This window comes from Somniosus microcephalus, chromosome 34 (genome assembly GCF_052327205.1).
Source record: "Somniosus microcephalus isolate GS21.2 chromosome 34, FLI_Smic_1.0, whole genome shotgun sequence".
Lineage (NCBI taxonomy): Eukaryota > Metazoa > Chordata > Chondrichthyes > Squaliformes > Somniosidae > Somniosus > Somniosus microcephalus.
In genome coordinates this window covers 3,631,013-3,657,876 of record NC_141020.1, presented here as the reverse complement: position 1 = coordinate 3,657,876, position 26,864 = coordinate 3,631,013, and the positions used below count along the sequence as shown (strand labels likewise).

The 26,864-nt window shown below is 49.4% G+C and overlaps 1 protein-coding gene across 2 annotated transcripts in view; it reads right to left on the bottom strand.

Moving 5' to 3' along the window:
• The window catches only part of LOC147096650 (EH domain-containing protein 2-like), a 58,704-nt gene extending 44,732 nt beyond the window's left edge, over window positions 1–13,972 (bottom strand). The window contains exons 1-3 of one of the 2 annotated variants that reach the window (XM_085973204.1): window positions 13,795–13,972; window positions 13,302–13,712; window positions 6,863–6,960 (exon numbers count right to left, since the gene is read on the bottom strand). In XM_085973204.1, coding sequence (XP_085829330.1) covers window positions 6,863–6,960; window positions 13,302–13,699 — 496 coding nt within the window. In that variant the 5' untranslated portion in view covers window positions 13,700–13,712; window positions 13,795–13,972. Of the gene's footprint in view, window positions 1–6,862; window positions 6,961–13,301 lie in introns of both variants that reach the window. The other variant, XM_085973203.1, reaches the window with a different exon arrangement.
• Between the last annotated feature and the right edge of the window lie 12,892 nt (window positions 13,973–26,864).

Sequence of the window (26,864 nt, the reverse complement as noted above, 5' to 3'; positions counted from 1 at the left end):
TCTTAAAGGTACATACACTACAATTCCTCCCCTTTTAGATAACATTTTAAGCAATCATTAAATAACATTTTTACAAGAACAATAATATACACATTTGCTGAAGTTAATCAATTACAAATTCAGTCTCTCTGGAGGCTTCCTGACTCGGTCCGGATAACGCCTCGGTGGTGTAGTAGGTTCTTTTGGCAAGGTCGATTCGGCTTCAATGCCAGTGTCGGGTTCATCTGGTTCCAGTATCACCGGATCGGAGGGAGATACTATGGGTATCTCTGCTTCATCACTAGGCGTATAGAGTTGTGGTGTAGGTTGTCCTTTTTCGGATGACTCTATGATCTGGTCAGCATGGCGCCTTATTATGCTTTCTCCAATGTCCACGGTATACATCAGCGGTCCTAGTCGTGTGCAAATAGTTCCAGGCTGCCATTTCTCGGTACGGTAGTCCCGGGCCAAAACTGGTTGACCTATCTGGAAGGTTCTAGTTGGCCTTTCATTCATGCTTTGAAATTGCCGGTTTTCTACGTCCCTTCTGACGTTTGGCTTGACCAAATCCAGCCGGCATCTTAGTCTTCTATTGAAAAACATCATGGCGGGGGTTTGGTTTGTAACCACATGTGTTGCATTCCTGTATGCAAACAAGAAGTTATCTACCTTATGTTGTAGATTTATGTCTTCATTACCCATGGCCTTTATGGCCTTCTTGAAGGTCTGGACAAACCTTTCAGCCAATCCATTGGTGGCGGGATGGTATGGGGTGGACGTGTAGTGCTTAACCCCATTGTTTTTTTAAGAACTTCCTGAATTCTTCAGATACAAATTGCGGTCCATTATCAGAACAGATCTGTTCAGGCAGCCCATTCCTGGCGAATATGGTCCTTAATACTGTGATGGTTTTTTCCGTGGTGGTGGAGGACATCTTTATTACCTCCGGCCACTTGGAGTGTGCATCCACCACGATTAAGAACATTGAGTCCATAAATGGACCAGCAAAGTCGATATGTACCCTTTGCCATGGAGATGAGGGCCACTCCCATGGATGTAGAGGGGCTTGTGGTGGGGCGTTTTGGACCTTTTGGCATCCTAGACAGCTCTTGGTCATTTCTTCGATGTCTCCATCGATACCTGGCCACCACACAAACGCTCTGGCTAAGTTCTTCATTTTCACTCCACCCAGATGCCCCTCGTGAAGCTCCTTTAGCACTCTATCCTTCAGTTTGGGTGGAATCACCACTCTGGATCCACACATCAAGGTTCCTCGGCACACTGACAGCTGTTCTCTTCTTTGCGAGAATGCTGGCAACAGTGGTTCGCCATGTGCTGGCCATCCTTTCACCATTAAATCGTAGACTCGTGAGAGAGTCGGGTCATTTCGCGTTTCCTTTTCAATGGTAGAATTTGTCACCGGTAGACATTCCACTATGGTCGAGTGGAACATCTCCACTGGGTCCACTGTAGGCACCTCTTCCACCGTTGGCAACGGTAGGCGCGATAACCTGTCAGCATTCCCATGCTGTTTTGTTCCTTTGTATTCTATATCATATTGGTGTGCACCTAGGAAAAGGGACCACCTCTGTAGCCTTTGCGCTGTCATAATGGGAACGCCCTTTTTAGGGTTGAATATGGAGACGAGGGGTTGATGGTCAGTCAACAAGGTAAATTTTTGTCCGTGTAGGTAATGGTTGAATTTCTTCACCCCCCACACCAGGCTGGGTGCTTCCCTGTCGATCTGGGCATAGTTACGCTCAGCTGAGTTCAACGAGCGTGACGCAAAAGCTATCGGCCGCTCCGAGCCATCAGGGAATCTATGCGATAATACCGCTCCCACGCCGTAAGGGGATGCATCGCACGCCAGTCTGATTGGCAGTGATGGGTTGTAATGAGCCAACACTTCCCTGGACGTGATCAAGCCTTTGCATTTATGGAAGGCATGTTTACAGTCTTCGCTCCATTTCCAAACTACTCCCGTTTGTAGCAGTGCGTTAAGAGGGTGCAGAACCGTCGACAAGTTTGGTAAAAATTTATGATAGTAATTTACTAATCCCAGGAACGACCTTAATTGTGAGACATTTTCAGGCGCTGGGGCCTTTACGACTGCTTCAATTTTTTCAGGTGACTTATGCAACCCTTCTTCGTTAATGACATGGCCACAATATGATATTTGTTTCTGGAAAAATTCGCACTTGGGGCGATTTGCTCGTAGGCCCCGTTCTCTCAGCCTCGTGAGCACCTGCTCCAAGTTGGCAAGGTGCTCGTTGTCGTTTTCTCCTGTTACAAGGATGTCGTCTAGGTAGCATTGAGTCCCCGGAATCCCTTGCAGGACTTGCTCCATAGCTCTTTGCCAGATAGCCGGAGCTGATGCCACTCCAAAAACCAGTTGATTGTACTGGTACAGGCCTTTGTGTGTGTGTATCGTGAGATACTTTTTAGAGGCCTCCTCAACCTCCATCTGTAGATATGCCTGTGCTAAGTCAATTTTGGTGAAACGTTTCCCTCCGGATAGTGAGGCGAAAATATCTTCTATCCTCAGAAGAGGATACTGTACCGTGTGAAGAACCGGGTTTACAGTCACCTTGAAGTCCCCACAGATGCAAACTTTTCTCTGTTCTTCAGATTTATTATTATTCAACGTTTTCTTCATGACCGGGACGATGGGTGTTGCCCACTCGCTCCAATCTACCTTGGATAACACGCCTGCTTTTTCCAAATTCTCCAGCTCTGCCTCGACGGCTGGACGAATTGCGTATGGCACCGGCCTTGCCTTAAAAAACTTGGGAATTGCCGCATCTTCCACTTTTATTGAGGCGGTGGCGCCTTTCAGGGTTCCTAGTTCCTGTTGAAACACTTCTTTGGCGTTAGCCAAGATTTCTTTTAATCGTCCAGGTATGATGTCATCATCGTTTTTTTTCCTACTGGTCACCATCAGTGCCTGAATGGAGTGCCAGTCTAAACGTATCTTTCTGATCCATTCACGTCCCAACAACGGTGGACCACCATCTTGCAGAACGTATAAATACAACTTCTGTATTTCCTTGCCGTTGTATACAACAGGCACCCTTATTTTCCCTCTGGGGTATACTTTCTGCCCCGTATATGTCTTCAAGATAATGGATGTGTCTTTCAAAGGTATATGCGGAAATAGCTGCTCGTAATCCCATCGACTCATGACAGTCAGAGCTGATCCTGTATCTAGCTCCATTTTGACTGGGGACCCCGCTATCATGAGGGTAACCCAAATGGTCTGGTAATCTTCTTTGGCAATTACATTATGTAATTTGAGACAGCTTAGTCTCTTGTTTCCGGAGTCGCTATCGCTCTTCTGGTCTTCGGAGCTACTGTCCATCATCATTTGTACCTTTCTGTACTTTTCCTTATTGACCTTTTTTACTGTCAGCGGATTTCTTTCCAGATCTGCATATATGTGCAATGTGTCCCATCTTTCCGCATTGCCTGCATGCTTTGTCCTTGAACCAGCAGTCCTTCTGGTCATGGGTGGATCTGCCGCAGCGATAACATCTCTCGAAACCCCGTGTCATTTCATGGGTGCCGAAGTCCTGTGGTTTTTGCTGTATCTCTGCAGCTCCTCTTGCTGCTGCTTCGTATGATACAGCCACACTGAAAGCCTTGTCCAGTGTCAAATCTTTCTCAGAAAGTAGTCTTTTCTGTGTTCCTTCGCTTAGGAGACCGCAGACGAATTTGTCTCGTAGAGAATCTGCCAGTCCTGCCCCGAATTGGCAGTGCTTTGACAGCTTTCGTAATTCGGTGAGGTAATCAGCGTTACTTTCATTCTTGTGCTGATTCCTCCTGAAGAATTTGAATCGTTCCGCTATCGGCAGCGGTGTTGGGTTTAAGTGCTCCTGTAAGGTATCAACAATCTCCTTAAAATTCTTGTCCATCGGTTTGGCTGGAGTGATCAAGTTTCATAACAGCCCGTATGTCCTTGCGCCCATCAGATTTAGAAGTACCGATGCCTTTTTATCAGCCGCTACTTCATTCGCCTTGCAATATACCTCCACTCTTTCCACATATGTGGTCCAATCTTCTATACCACTATCGAAAGCAGTAATATTGCCAGTCTTCGGCATCTTGAAAATCTAAAATGGCGCTTCCCGCGCTTTTCTTTCTTCCCCGCCGAGTTAAGATGGCGCCTCCCGCGCTTTCCCGCCGCTGCCGCTGCTGCCAACGCTGTTCTCCGCGGTTCCCGTTGCGACCTGCAGCTTTTCGCGGTATTTCTATATTTTTTTATATATCGCTTCAATAGTTTCTCCGTTACTTGGAGAACCGTTCCCGTCGTGGAGCGGACCCTCTGGGACTTTCCCCTCCCTCTGCTCGGTCCGAACGCCGACCTGCTTTGCAGCACCAGCCGCGCCCTGAGTGCTCCACCCTCTCTCTTTGCTTCTGCTTCCCGACTCGCTGCCCGGCCCCGTTGCAGAGCCACCCGATCGAGCTCTAGCCCGCTGCAGCCCAGGAAGGATCAGTGCACTACCTGCCACCAGCCCGTTTAGCTGGTGAAACCAAAGTTTTGTTTTGCTTCTGGCTTCTGGCTTCGACCTTCGACCTTCGTCTGAGGAATCGATCTCCTTGAGGTGCTGCCGAATTGCAGGTAAGTTCGTTTCTAACTCGTCGCCACTGTTAGATCCGTGTGTTAATGGAGGCACGGAATGCAGGAGTTGATTTAACAAGTGTTTACTGAACAAAGTCTGGAGGTGAACTAACTACACAAGACGCTATACAGGCTTATATACCCGAGTGGTCACTACTGGTACTACAGTATACAGGGGCTTCAAAAACATAGTTCCTCTTAAAGGTACATACACTACACGCTGTACCTGCCCTGGGAGTGTTTGATGGGACAGTGTAGAGGGAGTTTTACTCTCTATCTAACCCGAGCTGTACCTGCCCTGGGAGTGTTTGATGGGACAGTGTAGGGGGAGCTTTACTCTGTATCTAACCCGTGCTGTACCTGCCCTGGGAGTGTTTGATGGGACAGTGTAGGGGGAGCTTTACTCTGTATCTAACCCGTGCTGTACCTGCCCTGGGAGTGTTTGATGGGACAGTGTAGAGGGAGCTTTACTCTGTATCTAACCCGTGCTGTACCTGCCCTGGGAGTGTTTGATGGGACAGTGTAGAGGGAGCTTTACTCTGTATCTAACCCGTGCTGTACCTGCTCTGGGAGTGTTTGATGGGACAGTGTAGAGGGAGCTTTACTCTGTATCTAACCCGTGCTGTACCTGCCCTGGGAGTGTTTGATGGGACAGTGTAGAGGGGGCTTTACTCTGTATCTAACCCGTGCTGTACCTGCCCTGGGAGTGTTTGATGGGACAGTGCAGAGGGAGCTTTACTCTGTATCTAACCCGTGCTGTACCTGCCCTGGGAGTGTTTGATGGGACAGTGTAGAGGGAGCTTTACTCTGTATCTAACCCGTGCTGTACCTGCCCTGGGAGTGTTTGATGGGACAGTGTAGAGGGAGCTTTACTCTGTATCTAACCCGTGCTGTACCTGCCCTGGGAGTGTTTGATGGGACAGTGTAGAGGGAGCTTTACTCTGTATCTAACCCGTGCTGTACCTGCTCTGGGAGTGTTTGATGGGACAGTGTAGAGGGAGCTTTACTCTGTATCTAACCCGTGCTGTACCTGCCCTGGGAGTGTTTGATGGGACAGTGTAGAGGGGGCTTTACTCTGTATCTAACCCGTGCTGTACCTGCCCTGGGAGTGTTTGATGGGACAGTGCAGAGGGAGCTTTACTCTGTATCTAACCCGTGCTGTACCTGCCCTGGGAGTGTTTGATGGGACAGTGTAGAGGGAGCTTTACTCTGTATCTAACCCGTGTTGTACCTACCCTGGGAGCTTTTGATGGGACAGTGCGTGAGTACGAGTGTGTACGTGTGTTGAGGCAGGGTGGCCAGAAGTGGACAAAGTTCTCCTTGTGTGGTCTGACCAGTGTGTGATAAACAACCTCCTCCACTTTGCATACAGCTGTACGAAGAATCCCCCCTGTGTGAAACTGTGCTGGAGAAATCTGCAGCTCCAGACAGAGAGGTGAGGCAAAACAGCCAGCCTGAGCTCAAACTGTAACATCTTCCAACATGCCCAGGGCTGCCCACAATGTTATCATTGGTCTCACGGTGAATCCTGGCCAACACTCTGTTCTGTTGTCTCTGAGCTTGCTCCGTATCTGTCTCCTGATTCTTGACGAGCTCTAACTCCACGCTCCCAGCTAGCTTCTCATTCTCCAGATTCTTGGCAACTCCCTATTCTATCAATTCTCCTAATCTATAGATTCAATACTATAGAAACTATAGGTAGCTCCTAATTCTATAGGTTCTTCGCTATGTCCTCATTCTATAGATTCTGGGCTAGCTTGCTATGGTCTATTGCTGGCTCCCTACATTACAACAGTGACTACACGTCAAAAGTGCTTCACTGGCTGTGAAGCACTTTGGGACGTCCTGAGGTCGTGAAGGGTGCTATAGAAATGCAAACTCTTTCTTTTCTTCCCTAAATGAAATGAACGTGGGCAACCCCTCTGTCCACTGCCTCGAGCTGAATTCGCAACTCAATCAGTGAGGCGGCATTCGGGAAGGTTTGAGAAAGAGAACTCACAGTGGGGTAGTTGGGTCCCTCTTTGAGGTTGAGACAGAGGGATGTTTCTGGGCTAGTGCGGAGGGAGCTTCACTCTGCGTGTTACTGTGCTAACATTGACACCGGGTGCCAGTTCTCAGCGCCAACACCCTTCATCTGCATCAAACCCAAGAGGAAAAATTCAAGTAACACAATTTCTAGTCCACACAAGCTGGTAAGCAGGTGCTGGCGGAGCCGATTGAGCAGAGCCGAGAGTTTGCAGGATCTGGAATTCTAAACGTTCTTACCTCTAGTCACTCTTTGCTTGGCTCCCGACAGAATCCCGGGGGTGTCAATGATACTGATACTCTCCAATACTTTGTTTGGCAACTGGGCACATGTTAACCTGCAGGAGATAAAAACCAATCTTAATACATCTTAAACACATCGCGAGCCCTACAATGTTGGGCCAGTCAGACTTCACACAGAATCACAGAAACCCCACAGTGCAGATAGAGGCCATTTCGGCCCATCGAGCCTGCACCGATACATATCCCACCCCTATCCCCATAACCCCACGTATTTAATCCCCCTAACACTAAGGGTCAATTTTATCATAGCCAATCAACCTAACCCGCACATCTTTGGACTGTGGGAGGAAACCGGAGCACCCGGAGGAAACCCACGCAAACACGGGGAGAATGTGCAAACTCCACACACAGTCACCCGAGGCCGGATTTGAACCCGGGTCCCTGGCGCTGTGAGGCAACAGTGCTAACCACTATGCCACCGTGCTGCCCTTCTTTGGAACGTGGCTAGAAATGGTGTCCCGGCGGACTGGTACAACTTATAGTGACGGCAGGAGTCATTCCTCACAAACAATGCGCTTCCCAATGTCAGGAGTTGATTAACAACAACTTGTATTTATACAGCGCCTTTAATGTAGTAAAACGTCCCAAGGCGCTTCACAAGAATGTTATCAAACAAAATTTGACACCGAGCCACAGAAGGAGATATTAGGACAGGTGACCAAAAGCTTGGTCAAAGAGGTCGGTTTTAAGGAGCATGTTAAAGGAGGAGAGGCGGCGAGGTTTAGGGAGGGAATTCCAGAGCTTAGGGTCTCGGCAGCTGAAGGCACGGCCGTCAATGGTGGAGCGATTAAAATCGGGGGATGCGCAAAAGGCCAGAATTGGAGGAGCGCGGAGATCTCGGAGGGTTGTAGGGCTGGAGGAGGTTACAGAGATAGGGAGGGGCGAGGAGGCCGTGGACGGATTTGAACACAAGGATGAGGATTTTAAACTCGAGACGTTGCTCACTGCCCTCAAGACACCCCACAAACACTCGCTCTGGAGATTCCACATTCGTAGGAAGTCAAGAGTTACAATCCCTTCCCCCACTGGGAACCCTAAATCTGGGCCTAACTTGCCTGAAACTACAATGGTAATGGTGCAGGGCGGGGGAGGGGGGATGGTCACGGCACAATGATGCACATTTACAATAGATTAGTGTCCATGGTTCTCATCATCAGGGTAACGTCACACTGCATCTCACAACAAGTCTCAAACAGAACTCACGGTGTCAGCGGCTCAGCGGGCAGCACCCTCACCTCCGAGTCAGGAGGTCGTGGGTTCACAGTCCCACTCCAGAGACTCGAACACAAAAATCTAGGCTGACACCCCCAGTGCAGTGCTGAGGGAGTGTCGCACTGTCGGAGGGGCCGTCTCTTGGATGAGACGTTAAGCCGAGGCCCCGTCTGCTCTCTCAGGTGGACGTAAAAGATCCCATGGCCACTATTTCGAAGAAGAGCAGGGGAGTTCTCCCCGGTGTCCTGGCCAATATTTATCCCTCAACCAACATGACACAAAAAAACCCAGATTATCAGGTCATTGCTGTTTGTGGGAGCTTGCTGTGCACAAATTGGCTGCCGCTTTTCCTACATTACAACAGTGACTACACTTCAAAAAGTACTTAATTGGTTGTAAAGCGCTTTGGGACGTCCTGAGGTGGTGAAAGGCGCTCTAGAAATGCGAGTCTTTCCTTCATATGAGGTGAGCTCATCTCCAATCTCACTACCCTGCCCGGGCTCACACAGGAAGAATGCGACTCGGACAAGTTACCAGGGAGCGGGTCATTGTCCGTGGAGAAGAACAGAGGGAAGCCCCTCGCGCCCCCCCCCCCCCCGGGATCTGACCTGGCTTTAGTCCCTGGATTACAATATCCCCCCCGGTGTGTGTGCCTGATATGCTGGAGGCTTGTGTGACCAGTTCCCACAGTTGTTGTCTCTCAGTCCCGGCGAACTCTAACTCCGATTGCCAGAAGAACATATTTGGCATAGCAGAGGCTGTAAATGTTATGATACCAGACTCATTCTGGAATCTCGACAAATAAGGCAATCTCTTTCCCTAACGGGGGCTTGACAGATTTCTTGGCTCCGTATTCTTTCAACATTCCTCGCTTTTTGCACAAACTTGTAAACGGCAAGTCAACAAGTCTCCGAAACCTTCATCCAACGCCTACAGTTAATCTTTTTTTAAAATTCACTCTCGGGATGTGGGCGAAGCTGGCAGTTATTGCCCGTCGCTGGTTACCCTGAAACTGAGCGGCTGGCTGGGCCGTGTCAGAGGGGCAGCTAAGAGTCAGTGTGGGACTGGAGTCACCTGTAGGTCCAGACCGGGCAGGGACGGAGGCTTCCTTCCCTAAAGGAACGCCAGCGAACCAGTTGGGTTTTTACGACAATCCCGACAGCCTCGTGCTCACTTTTACCGAGGCCAGCTTTTTAATTATTTTCAGATTATTCAAAAAAAACATGAACGTCAATTCCCAAACTGCCATGGCGGGATGTGAACCCACATTCTCTGGATTAATAGTCCAGTAAAATAACCGCTTCACTAACGTACTCATTGAGCTGGCTCCTGGCCACGGTCACCCAACACAAGACCCCATTACCAACCACATCAACAGCAACAACCTGCATTTATATAGCGCCTTTAACGTAGTAAAACGTCCCAAGGCGCTTCACGGGAGCGATTATCAAACAAAATTTGACACCGAGCCACATAAGGAGATATTAGGACAGGCGACCAAAAGCTTGGTCAGGGAGGGTGGTTTTAAGGAGTGTCTTAAAGGGGGAGAGAGAGGCGGAGAGGTTTAGGGAGGGAATTCCAGAGCTTGAGGCCCAGGCAGCTGAAGGCACGGCCGCCAATGGTGGAGCGATGGGACTGCTGGTCAGAGGCTGGCTCTTCACTGGGAAAGAGGGACAATATACAGAGAGATGTCACCAGCCAGGCACTGTTGGCCTATTCTAGGAGCCAAGTTTGAAGTGTGGCACCGGTCTCTCAGCTTTGGACTGTACATGGTTCAAGGAAATTCAACCGTGAGTGGCGAGAAAGTAACTTAAGGAAACGGAGCTTCAGTCTACCGCGGGATCAGTTGGCAACTGTGCGGTGTGAAACTGAGCTGTACTGATCAGCAGAGAGCCAGGTCGGAAACCCTGGTACCAAGCTTAGCCAGAACAACAAAACGGGCACCATCATTGTCCTCCGAGCCTTGGGGAGACCACATCTGGAGCAGAACGCGCAGCTTCGGGACTCCGTTTCAAAACGGATATTCAGTTATTGGGGGACAGTAAGGCTATTCAGTTATTGGGGAACAGAGAAGGATATTCAGTTATTGGGGAACAGAGAAGGATATTCAGTTATTGGGGTACAGAGAAGGCTATTCAGTTATTGGGCTACAGAGAAGGATATTCAGTTATTGGGGTACAGAGAAGGATATTCAGTTATTGGGGAACAGAGAAGGATATTCAGTTATTGGGGTACAGAGAAGGATATTCAGTTATTGGGCTACAGAGAAGGATATTCAGTTATTGGGGTACAGAGAAGGATATTCAGTTATTGGGGTACAGAGAAGGCTATTCAGTTATTGGGGTACAGAGAGGAATATTCAGTTATGGGGTACAGAGAAGGATATTCAGTTATGGGGTACAGAGAAGGATATTCAGTTATTGGGGTACAGAGAAGGATATTCAGTTATTGGGGTACAGAGAAGGATATTCAGTTATTGGGGTACAGAGAAGGATATTCAGTTATTGGGGTACAGAGAAGGATATTCAGTTATTGGGGTACAGAGAAGGATATTCAGTTGTTGGATGGGCTGAGGCAGGGGCGGAGACGGGCGATATTAGAGGTGGAAGTAGGCGGTCTTAGTGATGGAACAGATTACAGATAGAAAACACGAAACAAGTGTTATTACAGACAATCTGTTTAAATATTAACATTATCGAGAGTTCCTGTGTGTACAAGGAAAGTATAAAGGAAATCGAAATGTTGAAAGCCCTTTGTTTTTTTTGGGTAATTGGCAGCTTCGACCTCCTGGTTTGTGCTCACTGAGTTTAAATTGGAAGTTCGAATCGCATCACTGCTCAAACACGGCTGTGTGGCAACATGTTGGAGCTGGGACTGGGGTGGGTGGGGAGAGCTGGACAAAGAAACATCTGTTGTACTCTGGAAATTATTGATCATACCGACAGTGACCTCAAACTCCTGATCTGCAATGACGCCCCTTAATTGGCTAGAACTTGAATTCATGGTCATTCTCAGTTTCCCATTCCTGCTTCCAGCGGAATAACTCCCTGCTCTCCGGTGACATCAAGTTCGTGGCTGTCACCGTCATTATTTCTACAATCTACCAACTGGAAACCTTCGAGAGAGCTCTCCTTCGAGCAGAGAAGGTTAAGGGGAGATTTGATGGAGGTGTTCAAAATTATGAAGGGTTTTGATCGAGTAAATAAGGAGAAACGGTTTCCACTGGCCGGAGGGTCGGTAACCAGAGAACACAGACTGAAGGAACTTTGCAAATGAACCAGAGGGTCAGAGGAGGAGAATGTTTTTACGCAGCGAGTTGTTGTGATCTGGAACGCGCTGCCTGAAAGGGCGGCGGAAGCAGATTCAATAGTGACTTTCAAAAGGGAATTGGAGAAATACAGGAAAAGGAAAAATTTGCTGGGCTCTGGGGAAAGAACGGGGGGGGGAGTGGGACTAATTGGAGAGCTCGACCAAAGAGCCGGCACAGGCACGATGGGCCGAATGGCCTCCTTAGAAACATAGAAGATAGGAGCAGGAGTAGGCCATTCGGCCCCTCGAGCCTGCTCCGCCATTTAATGAGATCATGGCTGATCATCCAAATTCAGTACCCTGTCCCTGCCTTCTCCCCATATCCCTTGATCCCTTTAGCCTTAAGAAATATATCCAACTCCTTCTTGAATATATTTAATGAATTGGCCTCAACTGCCTTCTGTGGTAGAGAATTCCACAGGTTCGCCACTCTCTGGGTGAAGAAATTCCTCCTCATCTCTGTCCTAAATGGCTTACCCCTTATCCTTAGACCGTGATCCTTCTGTGCTGTATGATTCCATTTTATAAATGGTTGACTAAAACCTGATTTTAAAACGTTTTATATCCTCTTCTGCAGATCTCAGCTTGAGTGAAGGTGCTGGTCCTACCTTGGGGTGGGGAATATCAGCCGGGGTTTCCGAGTGGGATTCCGCGCTCTAGGCTCCCTTCAGAACCTCGGCCAAGAGGCCATTATCCGAGTGCATGACTGGGCAGCGAGTGTGAGGAGGCTGTCTGACTCTGAGAGCAGAGCCAAGTGCTGCCCATGCTTCATATTCCACACGGATGTGTTTCCCTCTCGTGTCACTGGGTGAGGATTGGCAAGCCCTGGCTGATATTGACCCCTCCTCCCCAGACCAGGCCTAACCAGGGACCACCCCCGGGTGAACTAGAATCAGAGAGTGGCCATTCAGCCCATCTTGCCTGTGCCATCTAATGAGAAAGACTTGCATTTCTATAGCGCCTTTCACCACCTCAGGACGTCCCAAAGCGCTTTACAGCCAATGCAGGGAGTGCAGCGAAGATTCACCAGACTGATACCTGGGATGGCAGGAATGACGTATGAGGAGAGATTGGGTCGATTGGGCTTGTACTCGCTGGAGTTTAGAAGAATGAGAGGGGATCTCATTGAAACTTATAAAATTCTGACAGGACTGGACAGACTAGATGCAGGAAGGATGTTCCCGATGGCAGGGGAGCCCAGAACCAGGGGTCATAGTCTAAGGATAAGGGGTAAGCCATTTAGGACAGAGATGTGGAGGAATTTCTTCACCCAGAGAGTGGTGAACCTGTGGAATTCTCTACCACAGAAGGCAGTTGAGGCCAATTCATTAAATATATTCAAGAAGGAGTTGGATATATTTCTTAAGGCTAAAGGGATCAAGGGATATGGGGAGAAGGCAGGGGCAGGGTACTGAGTTTGGATGATCAGCCATGATCTCATTGAATGGCGGAACAGGCTCGAGGGGCCGAATGGCCGACTCCTGCTCCTATCTTCTATGTTTCTATGTCTATGAAGTGCTTTTTGATGTGGAGTCACTGTTGTAATGTGGGAAACGTGGCAGCCAATTTGCGCACAGCAAGCTTCCACAAACAGCAATGTGATAATGACCGGATCATCTGTTTTAGTGATGATGGTTGAGGGATAAATATTGGCCCCAGGACTCTCCGAAAGAGCGATCCAATGAGTCCCACTCTCCCCCCCCTGCCCTTTCCCCAGAGCCTTGCACACCTTTCCCCCCTTTCCCCTTCAAATATATATCCAATTCCTTTTTGAAAGTCATTGAATTAAAATGACACTTTTAAAAAGGACGTTATTTTGGAAGGGCAGGGGGGAAAGTTTGCGAAACGAGCTTACCTGTTGAGGAAGGAATTCCCAAAGGGGTTCAGTTTGCGGAAAGGTTTGTTGGGATCGACGATCAGGGCGTTTCCAGGGATGACACTCTCCACCCCTCCGTGCATCACCGCGATGAAGGAGTCGGTGGTGGGTTCGGGTCCCACTCGGCTCCCGGGGAAATCCTCCTCCAGCAGGTACTGGATGAAAGTAGTTTTGCCGGTGGAATATTGTCCCACCACCAGAATCATCGGCTTGTTATCGAAATCCGCATCTTCCAGGGAAGGGGAGTGAAAATCGTGAAATCTGTAGAACTCCTCCAAAGGCAGCAGTTTGCATTTGTACAACTTCTTCAAGCCCTCTGTCACCGTGTGGATCACCTCGGGGGTTTTCTTCTCGTTCCTCTTCATCCAGCTGAACATCTTAGCACCCTCTCTTTAAAAAAAAAATATATAAATTTTCCCGTGGGAGGGGGAGGAGAGAAAATGACAAAACTCTCAAAATTTCAGACAAAAACCTTTTTGTTTTCGCAACTTTTTCCCCCCCTCTCTCGATCCAACGGTTTTAAAAGTTGCCCTGTAACTTTTAAAAAAAAGTTGTCAGAAGTTTGCAAAGTTTTGGAGTTTGGGAAAACTCTGCGATCGGCTCAATTCCAGCGCTGCCGTTAACTGAAGCAAGTTCTGTAACTTGTGCAGAAACACTCCCTAATTATTATAATAAATCCCCTCCCATTCTACATCAAATATCCTGAACTTCAATAAATACACTCAAATCCAAGAACCAGCCTGGCGCCATCTGGCGCCCGGTAACTCTTCCTGTTTAACCCTCTTCACCAGACTGTACAGAATCTCACAGCACAGAGGGGAGGCCATTCAGCCCATCCTGCCTGTGCTAGCTCTTTGAAAGAGCAATTAGTCCCACTCCCCACCCCCCCTGCTCTTTCCCCACAGCCCTGCAAAAAATGTTTCCCTTTCAAGTATTTATCCAATTCCCTTTTGAAAGTTACTATTGAATCTGCTTCCACCGCCCTTTCGGGCAGCGCATTCTTTTTTTTAAATTCGTTTTTACGGGATGTGGGCGTCGCTGGCGAGGCCGGCATTTATTGCCCATCCCTAGTTGCCCTCGAGAAGGTGGTGGTGAGCCGCCTTCTTGAACCGCTGCAGTCCGTGTGGTGAAGGTGCTCCCACAGTGCTGTTAGGGAGGGAGTTCCAGGATTCTGACCCAGCGACGATGAAGGATCGACCGATATATTTCCAAGTCAGGATGGTGTGCGACTTGGAGGGGAACTTGGAGGTGGTGGTGTTCCCATGCTCCTGCTGCCCTCATCCTTCTAGGTGGAAGAGGTCGCGGGTTTGGGAGGTGCTGCCGAAGAAGCCTTGTCGAGTTGCTGCAGTGCACCTTGTAGATGGTACACACTGCAGCCACAGTACGCCGGTGGTGGAGGGAGTGAATGTTTAAGGTGGTGGATGGGGTGCCAATCAAGCGGGCTGCTTTGTCCTGGATGGTGTCAAGCTTCTTGAGTGTTGTTGGAGCTGCACTCATCCAGGCAAGTGGAGAGTATTCCAGCACACTCCTTGTGCCTTGTAGATGGTGGAAAGGCTTTGGAGAGTCAGGAGGTGAGACACTCGCCACAGAATACCCAGCCTCTGACCTGCTCTTGTAGCCACAGTATTTATGTGGCTGGTCCAGTTAAGTTTCTGGTCAATGGTGACCCCCAGGATGTTGATGGTGGGGATTCGGCGATGGTAATGCCATTGAATGTCAAGGGGCGGTGGTTAGACTCTCACTTGTTGGAGATTGTCATTGCCTGGCACTTCTGTGGCGTGAATGTTACCTGCCACTTATCAGCCCAAGCCTGAACATCGTCCGGGTCTTGTTGCATGTGGGCATGGACTGCTGAGGAATTGTGAATGGTGCTGAACACTGTGCAGTCATCAGCGAACATCCCCATTTCTGACCTTATGTTGGAGGGAAGGTCATTGATGAAACAGCTGAAGATGGCTGGGCCTAGGACACTGCCTTGATCACAACAACCCGCAGCTTATGAAGTGACTGAATTTACTGAAGGAACAATAAGACTACAATTTTATTTTTTTCCAATATTATTAAACTCTGATGCATTCATGTAAAAACTCCAGCGAACATAAAACTAACCCGCCTCACCCTAACATTACCACAGGACTGAAGCAGAGACAGTGACTACTTTTAAGAATTGTTTAGATAGGTGATTGAAGGAACGAGGAATAAAGGGATATGGGATTTGCGCAGGTAGACGGGATTAGGAAAGCGTGTGGTGGATAAACACTAGTATGGACTGATTGGGCCAAAGGGCCTGTTTTTTGTGTAATTTCTCTATAACCCGACGTATTTTGATTTTCTTTTCACCCGACGTGCTTCCACTTCAACTGACTGATTACCAGGAATCAGAAAGAAAGCTTTACGATTGGATTTTGGCTCGTCCACCTTCACTCAATGCTGGTTTCCTGCTGGAACCGCTTTTTAAAAAAAAAGGAAAACTAGCAAATTCCCAGATTGTCCGTGGTGCTGTTTATGGTAAATCAGAGGGATTTGCTGCTTTTTGAACGGCAGGAGCATATTAATATGCAACTCCCAGCGTGCTGGTCTCCTGTAAGCTACAGCTGTCCCATTAACACCATCTCAAATTTAATTGCCGTTAATCCTAAAGTAAATCAGAGGCTAATTGACGGATCCTGATCGGCAGGTGCTTGTACATTCCTGGCTTTGGGTCAGAACAAAACCACATGGAATGTCTGTCTCTCATTTGCTTTTAAGCCGATATAAATACACATCTCCCAGGTTAAGGCTGATGGCAGGTTGGAGGATATGTTGCTATTAGGGGCCAAAGATAGAAAGAATTGCATTTCTACGGCGCCTTGCACGACCTCAGGAGGTCCCAAGGTGCTTTATGAAGTACTTTTTGAAGTGTAGTCACTGTTGTAACATGTTGAGGTGTTTTCAAATCCCTCCATGGCCTCGCCCCTGCCCCATCTCTGTAACCTCCTCCAGCCTTACCACCCTCCGCGATCTCCGCGCTCCTCCAATTCCAGCCTCTTGCGCATCCTCCGATTTCCATTGCTCCACCATTGGCGGCCGTGCCTTCAGCTGCCTGGGCCCCGAGCTCTGGAATTCCCTCCCTAAACCTCTCCGCCTCTCTCTCCTCCTTTAGGACCTTCCTTAAAACCTAAAAGCAAGTTGTGAGGAGGACACAAAGTGTCTGCAAAGGGATACAGAGAGGTTAAGTGTGTGGGCAAAAATTTGGCAGATGGAGTATAATGTGGGAAAATGTGAGGTTATCCACTTTGGTAGGAAGAATGAAAAAGCAAATTATTATTTAAATGGAATAGCAAAATACTGCGGAGGCTGGAAATCTGAAATAACAACAGAAAATGCTGGAAATACTCAGCAGGTCAGGCAGCGTCTGTGGAGAGAGAAACAGAGTTAACGTTTCAGGTCTGTGACCCTCCATCAGAACTGGAAAAGTTAGAGATGGAACAGGTTTTAAGCAGGTGCGGGGGCAGGGAGAGGGGAGGAAGGAACTAAAGGCACAGTCTGTGATAGGATTGAAGGCAGGAGAGATTAAACGTGGCAAATGGGAATGGCAGAATCATCAACAGCTGCCGCCTGACAAAATGGGGGCCGAGGTTATGATCTGAAATTGTTGAACTCAATGTTGAGTCCGGAAGGCTGTAAAGTGCCGAATCGAAAGATGAGGTGCTGTTCCTCGAGCTTACGTTGAGCTTCATTGGAACAGTGTAAGAGGCCGAGGACAGAGTGGGAGTGGAGCGGAGAATTAAAGTGACAGGCGACCGGAAACTCAGTTCCCTTCCCACTGTCCAGGGCCCCAAACACCCCTTCCCGGTGAAACAGCGATTTACTTGTACTTCTTGCAATTTAGTATACTGTATTCGCTGCTCACGATGTGCAAGCCTACATTTCGTTGTACTGCACTTGTGCACTAACAATGACAATAAAGTTGATTATTATTATTATTATCATCTCCTCCACATTGGGGAGACCAAACGCAGATTGGGTGACCGCTTTGTGGAACACCTCCGTTCAGTCCGTAAGCGTGACCCCGAGCTCCCGGTGGCCTGTCACTTTAATTCTCCGCTCCACTCCCACTCTGACCTCACCGTCCTTGGCCTATTACATTGTTCCAATGAAGCTCAACGTAAGCTCGAGGAACAGCACCTCATCTTTCGATTAGGCACTTTACAGCCTGCCGGACTCGACATTGAGTTCAACAATTTCAGACTGTAACCCCGCCCCACCCATTTTTTCAGGCGGCAGCTGTTGATGATTCTGCCATCCCCATTTGCCACATTTAATCTCTCCTGCCTTCAATCCTGACACAGACTGTGCCTTTAATTTCTTCCTCCCCCCCCCCCCCTTTTGCTGCCTCCGCACCTGCTTAAAACCTGTTACATCTCCAGCTTTTTCCAGTTCTGACGAAGGGTCACAGACCTGAAACGTTAACTCGGTTTCTCTCTCCACGGATGCTGCCTGGCCTGCTGAGTGTTTCCAGCATCTTCTGTTATTATTTAAATGGAGAGAGACTATGGAATGCTGCGGTACAGAGGGATCTGGGGGTCCTCGTACATGAATCACAAAAAGTTAGTATGCAGGTACAGCAAGTAATTAGGAAGGCAAATGGAATGTTGGCCTTTATTACACGGGGTGGAGTATAAAAGTAGGGAAGTCCTGCTACAACTGTACAGGGCGCTGGTGAGACCACACCTGGAGTACTGCGCACAGTTTTGGTCTCCTTATTTAAGGAGGGATAGACTTGCATTGGAGGCAGTTCAGAGAAGGTTCATGAGGTTGATTCCTGGGATGAAGGGGTTGTCTTATGAAGAAAGGTTGGGCAGGTTGGGCCTATACTCACTGGAGTTTAGAAGAATGAGAGGTGATCTTATTGAAACATATAAGATTCTGAGGGGGTTTGACAGGGTGGATGCTGAGAGGATGTTTCCCCTCGTGGGGGAATCTAGAACTAGGGGGCATAGTCTCAGAATAAGGGGAAACCCTTTTAAAACAGAGATGAGGAGGAATTTCTTCTCTGAGGGTCGTGAATCTTTGGAATTCTCTTCCCCAGAGAGCTGTGGAGGCGGAGTCAGTGAATATATTCAAGGCGGAGATAGACAGATTTTTGAATGATAAGGGAGTCGAGGGTTATGGGGAGCGGGCAGGGAAGTGGAGTTGAGGCCAAGATCAGATCAGCCATGATCTTATTGAATGGTGGAGCAGGCTCGAGGGGCCGAATGGCCGACTCCTGCTCCTATTTCTTATCTTCTTTGACCCAGCTTTTGGTCACCTGGCCTAATATCTCCTGATGTGGCTCGGCGTCAAATTTTGTTTGATTTATGCTCCTGTGACGCGCCTTGGGACGTTTTACTACGTTACAGGTGCCGTATAAATGCAAGTTGTTGTTGTTTGGTAATACTGAGGAGAGCGGAGATGGCGGCAGCACTTTGTTCAGGGGTGCGGGATTCTGGGATTTGACACCTCTGGGGAGGGATATTTGTGTTTGGCAGCCCCGGGGCAGGGGAGAGGTGTGTGGTTTTGTGAAAATAACTAGTAGAACCGTATCATTAAATCTTTATGTAAACAATAATTGTTTAGGCATTCCAGGTTCAAACTAATGAAAGCACAGATGTGGTAAATCATCTGCCTCGGTGTCTCGCTCAAGTGAAAATATAAATTGAAAGAAAGTCAAACATGACACAAAGTTCTTGGATGAAGTAATGGAGAGGGTCGATGAGGGCAGTGCAGTTGATGTGGTGTATGTAGACTTTCAAGAAGCATTTGACAACGTGCCACATAATAGACTTGTTAACAAAGTTGAAGCCCATAGGATTAAAAGGGGCAGTGGCAGGGTGGATACTAAATTGGCTCAGAGACGGAAAGCAGAGAGTAGCGGTGAACGGTTGTTTATCAGACTGGAGGGAGGTCGACAGTGCTGTTCCCCAGGGGTCCGGTGTTGGGGCCACTGCTCCTTTTGAGATATATTAATGATCTGGACTTGGGTGTACGGGGCATCGTTTCAATGTTTGCAGATGACACGAAACCCGGAAATGTAAACAGCGAGGAGGATAGTAACAGACTTCAGGAGGACACAGACAGACTGGTGAAATGGGCAGACACGTGGCAGATGGAATTTAAGGCAGAGAAGTGTGAAGTGATAATTATGGTAGGAAGAATGAGGAGAGGCAATATAAACTAAATGGTACAGTTTTAAAGGGGGTGCAGGAACAGAGAGACCTGGGGATGTGCGTACACTAATCTTTGAAGGTGGCGGGACAAGTTGAGAAGGCTGTTAAAAAGCACACGGGGTCCTTGGCTTTATTGATAGAGGCATAGAGTACAAAAGCAAGGAATTTATGCTAAACCTTTATAAATCACTGGTTAGGCCTGAGCTGGAGTATTGTGTTCAATTCTGGGCACCACACTTTAGGAAGGATGTCAAGGCCTTGGAGAGGGTGCGGAGGAGATTTACTAGACTGGTTCCAGGGGATGAGGGACTTCAGTTTTGTGGAGAGACTGGAGAAGCTGGGGTTGTTCTCCTTAGAGCAGAGAAGGTTAAGAGGAGATTTGCTGGAGACGTTCAAAATCATGAAGGGTTTTGATCGAGTAAATAAGGAGAAACCGTTTCCAGTGGCAGGAGGGTCGGTAACCAGAGGACACAGATTTAAGATAATCGGCAAAAGAACCAGAGGCGACATGAGGAAATAAATTTACGCAGCGAGTTGTTGTGATCTGGAATGCGCTGCCTGAAAGGGCGGTGGAGGCAGATTCAATAGTAACTTTCAAAAGGGAATTGGATGAATACTTGAAGGGAAAAATCTGCAGGGGTCTGGGGAAAGAGCAGGGGGGAGTGGGACTAATTGGAGAGCTCTTTCAAAGAGCCAGCACAAGCACGATAGGCCGAATGGCCTCCTCCTGTGCTGTGTCATTCCATGATCGAGAGGTTTTTTGGGGGCTCTGCAGTAGTGTGTGTGCCAGCAGAGGGCACTGTTTCTCCAGGTGAGAGTATCTGAAACTCTGGCTGAAAAACTTATCGTCAATCTGGTGAACAGCTTGGATTATTGATTCAGCACATTTAACATAACAAAATGTGCCAAGCACCTGACAGCTGGGTATCGGACCGAGTAGGGTGGAGACAGGGGTTGCGGGGGGGGGGGGGAAGAAGAGATTAGGGAGGGCACTGCAGGTGCTGGTTAAGAGTGAGGTTTGAAAGATAATTTTGGAGGTGCGGAGAGATGTAGCGAGACGGAAGGGTTTAGGAGGGAGTTCCGCCTCCAACAACAAAGAGGTGGAGGAGGGAAACACACAATAGACTATAGAAAGAAAAGACGGACTTGCATTTCTCCAGCGCCTTTCATGACCACCGGACGTCCCAAAGCGCTTCACAGTCAATGAAGTACTTGTTGAAGTGGAGTCACTGTTGTAATGTAGGAAACACAGCAGCCAATTTGCGCACAGCAAGCTCCCACAAACAGCAATGTGATAATCAACATCACTAAAGCAGATGATCTGGTCATTGAGGAATAAATATTGGCCAGGACACCGGGGAGAACTCCCCCCTGCTCTTCTTCGAAATAGTGGCCACGGGATCTTTTACGTCCACCTGAGAGAGCAGACACGGCCTCGGTTTAACATCTCATCCAAAAGACGGCACCTCCGACAGTGCGGCGCCCCCTCAGTACTGCCCCTCCGACAGTGCGGCGCCCCCTCAGTACTGCCCCTCCGACAGTGCGGCGTTCCCTCAGTACTGTCCCTCTGACAGTGCGGCGTTCCCTCAGTACTGCCCTGGAGCGGGACTTGAACGCAGAACCTTCTGACTCAGAGACGAGAGTGCTACCCACTAAGCCATGGCTGACACATAGATGGGATGATCAGGTGAGGGGAGGGACACGGGGTGGGTGGAGTGACCCTATATACGCAGCGACCCTGGTGTAAATGCATCCAGCAACTAACGTTCCCGCTAAGGTGCGCTGCTGTCTGGAGGTCCCGCGTAGGCCGCTTTTGTAGATTTTGGGCACGTGCGAAATTTTGCATGTGCCACACAGTCGGTTAGAGAGACTACACACCCCAAAAAAAAATATTAGGGGGAACACGGCCCAGCAACCCCGGATGGTGTACACACACCCAGTGACCCTGGACAGTGTACACATGGCCCAGCGACCCCAGTGTACACACACACGACCCAGCGACCCCGGACAGTGTACACCCACCCAGCGACCCCGGACAGTGTACACACACCCAGTGACCCCGGACAGTGTACACACGGCCCAGCGACCCCAGCCAGTGTACACACACCCAGCGACCCCGGACAGTGTACACACACCCAGTGACCCCGGACAGTGTACACACACCCAGTGACCCCGGACAGTGTACACACGGCCCAGCGACCCCAGCCAGTGTACACACACCCAGCGACCCCGGACGGTGTACACACCCAGCAACCCCCGACAGTGTACACACACACCCAGCGACCCCGGACGGTGTACACACACCCAGCGACCCCGGCGGTGCACACACACCCAGCAACCCCGGCGGTGTACACACATGGCCCAGCAACCCCGGACAGTGTACACATGGCCCAGCGACCCGGGACGGTGTACACACACCCAGAGACCCCGGATGATGTACACACACCCAGCGACCCCAGCGACCCCGGCGGTGCACACACATGGCCCAGCAACCCCGGACAGTGTACACACGGCCCAGCGACCCCAGCCAGTGTACACACACCCAGCGACCCCGGACAGTGTACACACACCCAGTGACCCCGGACAGTGTACACATGGCCCAGCAACCCCGGACAGTGTACACATGGCCCAGCGACCCGGGACGGTGTACACACACCCAGCGACCCCGGATGATGTACACACACCCAGCGACCCCGGCGGTGCACACACACCCAGCGACCCCGGCGGTGCACACACATGGCCCAGCAACCCCTGACAGTGTACACACACCCAGCAACCCCGGACAGTGTACACACACCCAGCGATCCCGGACAGTGTACACATGGCCCAGCGACCCGCGACGGTGTACACACACCCAGAGACCCCGGCGGTGTACACACACGGCCCAGCGACCCCGGACAGTGTACACACACCCAGCGATCCCGGACAGTGTACACATGGTACACATGGCCCAGCGACCCGGGACGGTGTACACACACCCAGAGACCCCGGATGATGTACACACACCCAGCGACCCCGGCGGTGTACACACACGGCCCAGCGACCCCAGTGGTGCACACACCCAGCCACTGCAGACACATTGTCTGGAGAGTGACATCTCCATCAGCATTCGCTCCAATTTAAAATAAAATTCCATGGAAGAGGGGAGAAAGCTGTTGCGTAAGAAAGGAGGCAGGTTTGTGCTTCTTTTAAGATTTCATTCTTTATTACAAAACATTTTGTTTAATAAATAGCGTAATATAAATGTGTACAAAAATGTTCACTTGTTTTAGAGTAGCAGATTTAGCCGATACAGTGGAGGGGAACATCAAAAGTCACGGTACTTTGAATCGCCATCCTTCATTATTGACAGAACATTGATCGTATCTACGATGCTCAGGTTAAGGCCCCCGGAACATTCTGGTGAAAATAACCACTCCCGAAAAAAAAAAAAAAAGTTTCTTTCTTTTTTGAACAGTATCACAAATCGATGAGACCTATTTTCAATATTATATATACAATCATCTTGGTCTGCAGGTGAAGAAGCTTAGGCAGAAAGTGGTGACACCACATCCCCCCCCCTCCCTCCCCAACCCTCCGTGCCAATCTCCCCTCCCCAGGGAATAGTTTGAGACAGATCAGTGCACTGCTTTCTGAGTCACAAAGGTCCCGCCCCCCCCCCAGGAACGTTGGGGTGCGAGACACAAGTTAGAAAGGCGAGGAGGGCTTTGTTCATGACATGGGGGGTTTTGTGTGATTTTTCTATTTTGGTTTTGTTGTGCATTGCTTCAAGGTGGGATTAAATCAGCTGCTTCCTGAAAAAAAGAAGAGATATCCCTTTAAATACCCGGACACGCAGTGAATCTGCCGGCTTAGAATTAGTTGGTACGCAGAGGAGTTGGGAGCTGTGAAGTGCCAAGTGGCCGTTTAAAGAAAATTTCCCCCTTTCCCTCCCCCACCCATAAAAAAATCAAAATGCTCTAAATTAACATGAATTGCTCAACAGGCAAATATTTCTCCAAATTTCCCAGGCCTCAACTTTAGCCTAAAGGAGAGTCACCGTGGCAACAGCACATAATGGCACAGCTTCCCTTGATCGAGGCTGCTCACGAGCCTCCCCGCCATCATTCACCCCAGCACCGCCCCACTGGGGGGGGGGGGGGAACTCCAGGCCCCGCTACCTCCGACCCCCCGAGAGACACAGCTCTTCAGACACTGGACGCTCAGGATCTGACCATTCCCAAAGTTTCCTGCTGCCGAGGAACACCAAACGCTTGCCGGGAGCACCAACTGGGATTCCCTCCCGCCGTGCAATCTCCGAAAGGAGATGGTCCGAGAAGGGGGGGGGGGGGGGGGGGGCTCGCAGGAGGTCCGCAAGAGCGGTAAACACGGCGAGAGAGATGACATCAGCAACAATACAGGTTGAGGGTCCTGAATCCGGCAGCCTCGGGACCGAGGCTGAGCCGGTTTTCCCGGACTCCGGAACGTGTTTCTGATGTCCGAAGTCCGGAAATAATCGCAACCTGGGCTCGGGCGTTTCTGGACTTCGGACATCAGAAACACGAGTCCAAGTCCAGGAATGCCCAGGCCGCGATTTGACACGGTGTCCGGATTCCGGCACATTTTACGGATTCCAGACGTCCCAGCGTCCAGATTTTGGCCGCTCAACCTGTACTTCAAAAACTAAACTGCGGCAGTAAGGCAACAGAGTCAAACTCAGGAAAGGGCAAGTTTAGGATTGATAACAGGAGCTTCTTCACAGAGTGACCAACACACGGTGTGGACCTCAGGGAGGGGAGTGTAGACAAAGGCCTTAATCACGATGGGGGTAGGGTTGTCCTGGACGGATAAGATGGGAGGAAGAGCCTTTCAATTCTGTATCTAACTTTTAAAAAGAAAGAGGCAGAGATCCATTCCTCACTAACGTGTCCTGAACAGGATTTTCTGTAGATGGAGACGTGCTTGAATGAACAAAAAAAAACAGGGGTTGTTGATCAGTGAGCAGGACAGCTCACAACCGTTACTAACTGGGGCAAAAGTACAAGAGTTAATAGAATCCAGTCAGCCTGCTCACAACGGGTTGGAACGGGATCCCTACACAGTACCAGGTGCTTTCAGTACTCGACAAGTTTTGTCAAAGCAGTTACAATGGCCCCTGGAATCAACACCTCCACTTGACTAAGTTCTAAATCAGAACCGTCTTAATTGTTATCGTATTCCACTCCTCCTCCCACCACACACCCCTCCTCCCACCACACACCCCTCCTCCCGCATCACCCCGCCCCCACCCCGATCGGTTCTAGTCAGAGAAACCGGCCATGCATCCTTCCCCAGGCACCAAGGCCGCAGACAACCAGTTTCTGGATTCTCCCTTCCCCTCTCGCTAAAGCACACCTCCCCGCTCAGCACCTCCCCTTCCCCCAGGCTCACTGCTGCCAGGGAGCGCTGGTGTACTTGGGAGCAATCTGCACAACTAAAACTAGCAATAATGCAACACTGATCCTGCATGCTCAGAACGGTTACCCTAAATTCCGTGTGTGTGTGTAAGTCACACCCTATCCCAGTTGCATACCTGAAAACGGTGCTCCGCCTGACCTGCGGGGCTTCCAAATACGTCAATTATTAGAAATCTATTGCACGGAACTTACAGCACAGTCAACACATTTTAATGTGCTTTAAAAAAAAAGATATTTATGCTCAATGTGAGGGATATTAGTGCTGGGAAAAGGACAATCTTCCATTTTGGACATTTAGACTCTCCAAACACTCCCAGGGCAGGTACAGCACAGGTTAGATACAGAGTAAAGCTCCCTCTACACTGTCCCATCAAACACTCCCAGGGCAGGTACAGCACAGGTTAGATACAGAGTAAAGCTCCCTCTACACTGTCCCATCAAACACTCCCAGGGCAGGTACAGCACGGGTTAGATACAGAGTAAAGCTCCCTCTACACAGTCCCAACAAACACTCCCAGGGCAGGTACAGCACGGGTTAGATACAGTGTAAAGCTCCCTCTACACTGTCCCATCCAACACACCCAGGGCAGGTACAGCACGGGTTAGATACAGAGTAAAGCTCCCTCTACACTGTCCCCATCCAACACACCCAGGGCAGGTACAGCATGGGTTAGATACCGAGTAAAGCTCCCTTACACTGTCCCCATCAAACACTCCCAGGGCAGGTACAGCACGGGGTTAGATACAGAATAAAGCTCCCTCTACACCGTCCCATCAAACAGTCCCAGGGCAGGTACAGCACGGGTTAGATACAGAGTAAAGCTCCCTCTACACTGTCCCCATCAAACACTCCCAGGGCAGGTACAGCACGGGTTAGATACAGAGTAAAGCTCCCTCTACACTGACCCATCAAACACTCCCAGGGCAGGTACAGCACGGGTTAGATACAGAGTAAAGCTCCCTCTACACTGTCCCATCAAACACTCCCAAGGCAGGTACAGCACGGGTTAGATACAGAGTAAAGCTCCCTCTACACTGTCCCATCAAACACTCCCAGGGCATGTACAGCACGGGTTAGATACAGAGTAAAGCTCCCTCTACACTGTCCCATCAAACACTCCCAGGGCAGGTACAGCACGGGTTAGATACAGAGTAAAGCTCCCTCTACACTGTCCCATCAAACACTCCCAGGGCATGTACAGCACGGGTTCGATACAGAGTAAAGCTCCCTCTACACTGTCCCATCAAACACTCCCAGGGCAGGTACAGCACGGGTTAGATACAGAGTAAAGCTCCCTCTACACTGTCCCATCAAACACTCCCAGGACGGGCACAGGTTAGATAAAGAATAACTCTACAGTAACCGGCCCAATTTAGTTAAGGCAACTACAAACTTCAGCTTTAAAAATGGGAGTTACTGAACTCTTAGAATAACTAGCACATTCCTTCATTCATGGCACAATGTACAGGAGGAGGGACAGATACAAAGTGGGGAGTGGAGAGAGAGGCTCATGATGGAGGGGAAGAAACACAGGCACAAACTGGGAGGAAAGAGCCAAACATACTGAAGAGGAAGAAATGGGGAGAAGGAAATAGAAAAAAAACATTTTTTTAAAGAAAAAAAATAGCCCTCAATGGCACGGAGAGATCTGTGCTTAAAGATCTGGCAGGGTATCTACCAGCTGATCCAACTCGATAGGACCACAAAAAAAAATCCAACTCAAGGAGACACTGGTGCAACACAAGGAAAGGGCAGTGGTTGTGGGCCGTCGGCATAGGATGAGAGAGGAGCTCGGCACCGCGGGGAAAGTGGTTCAGCACCGATTCGCCATCAGTTATCACCCAGCCTACAGTTGTTAAGATACCCTCAGGGGAGGGAGGCATTTGTAAATGCGGTGGACATCTTTATCTAGTAATTC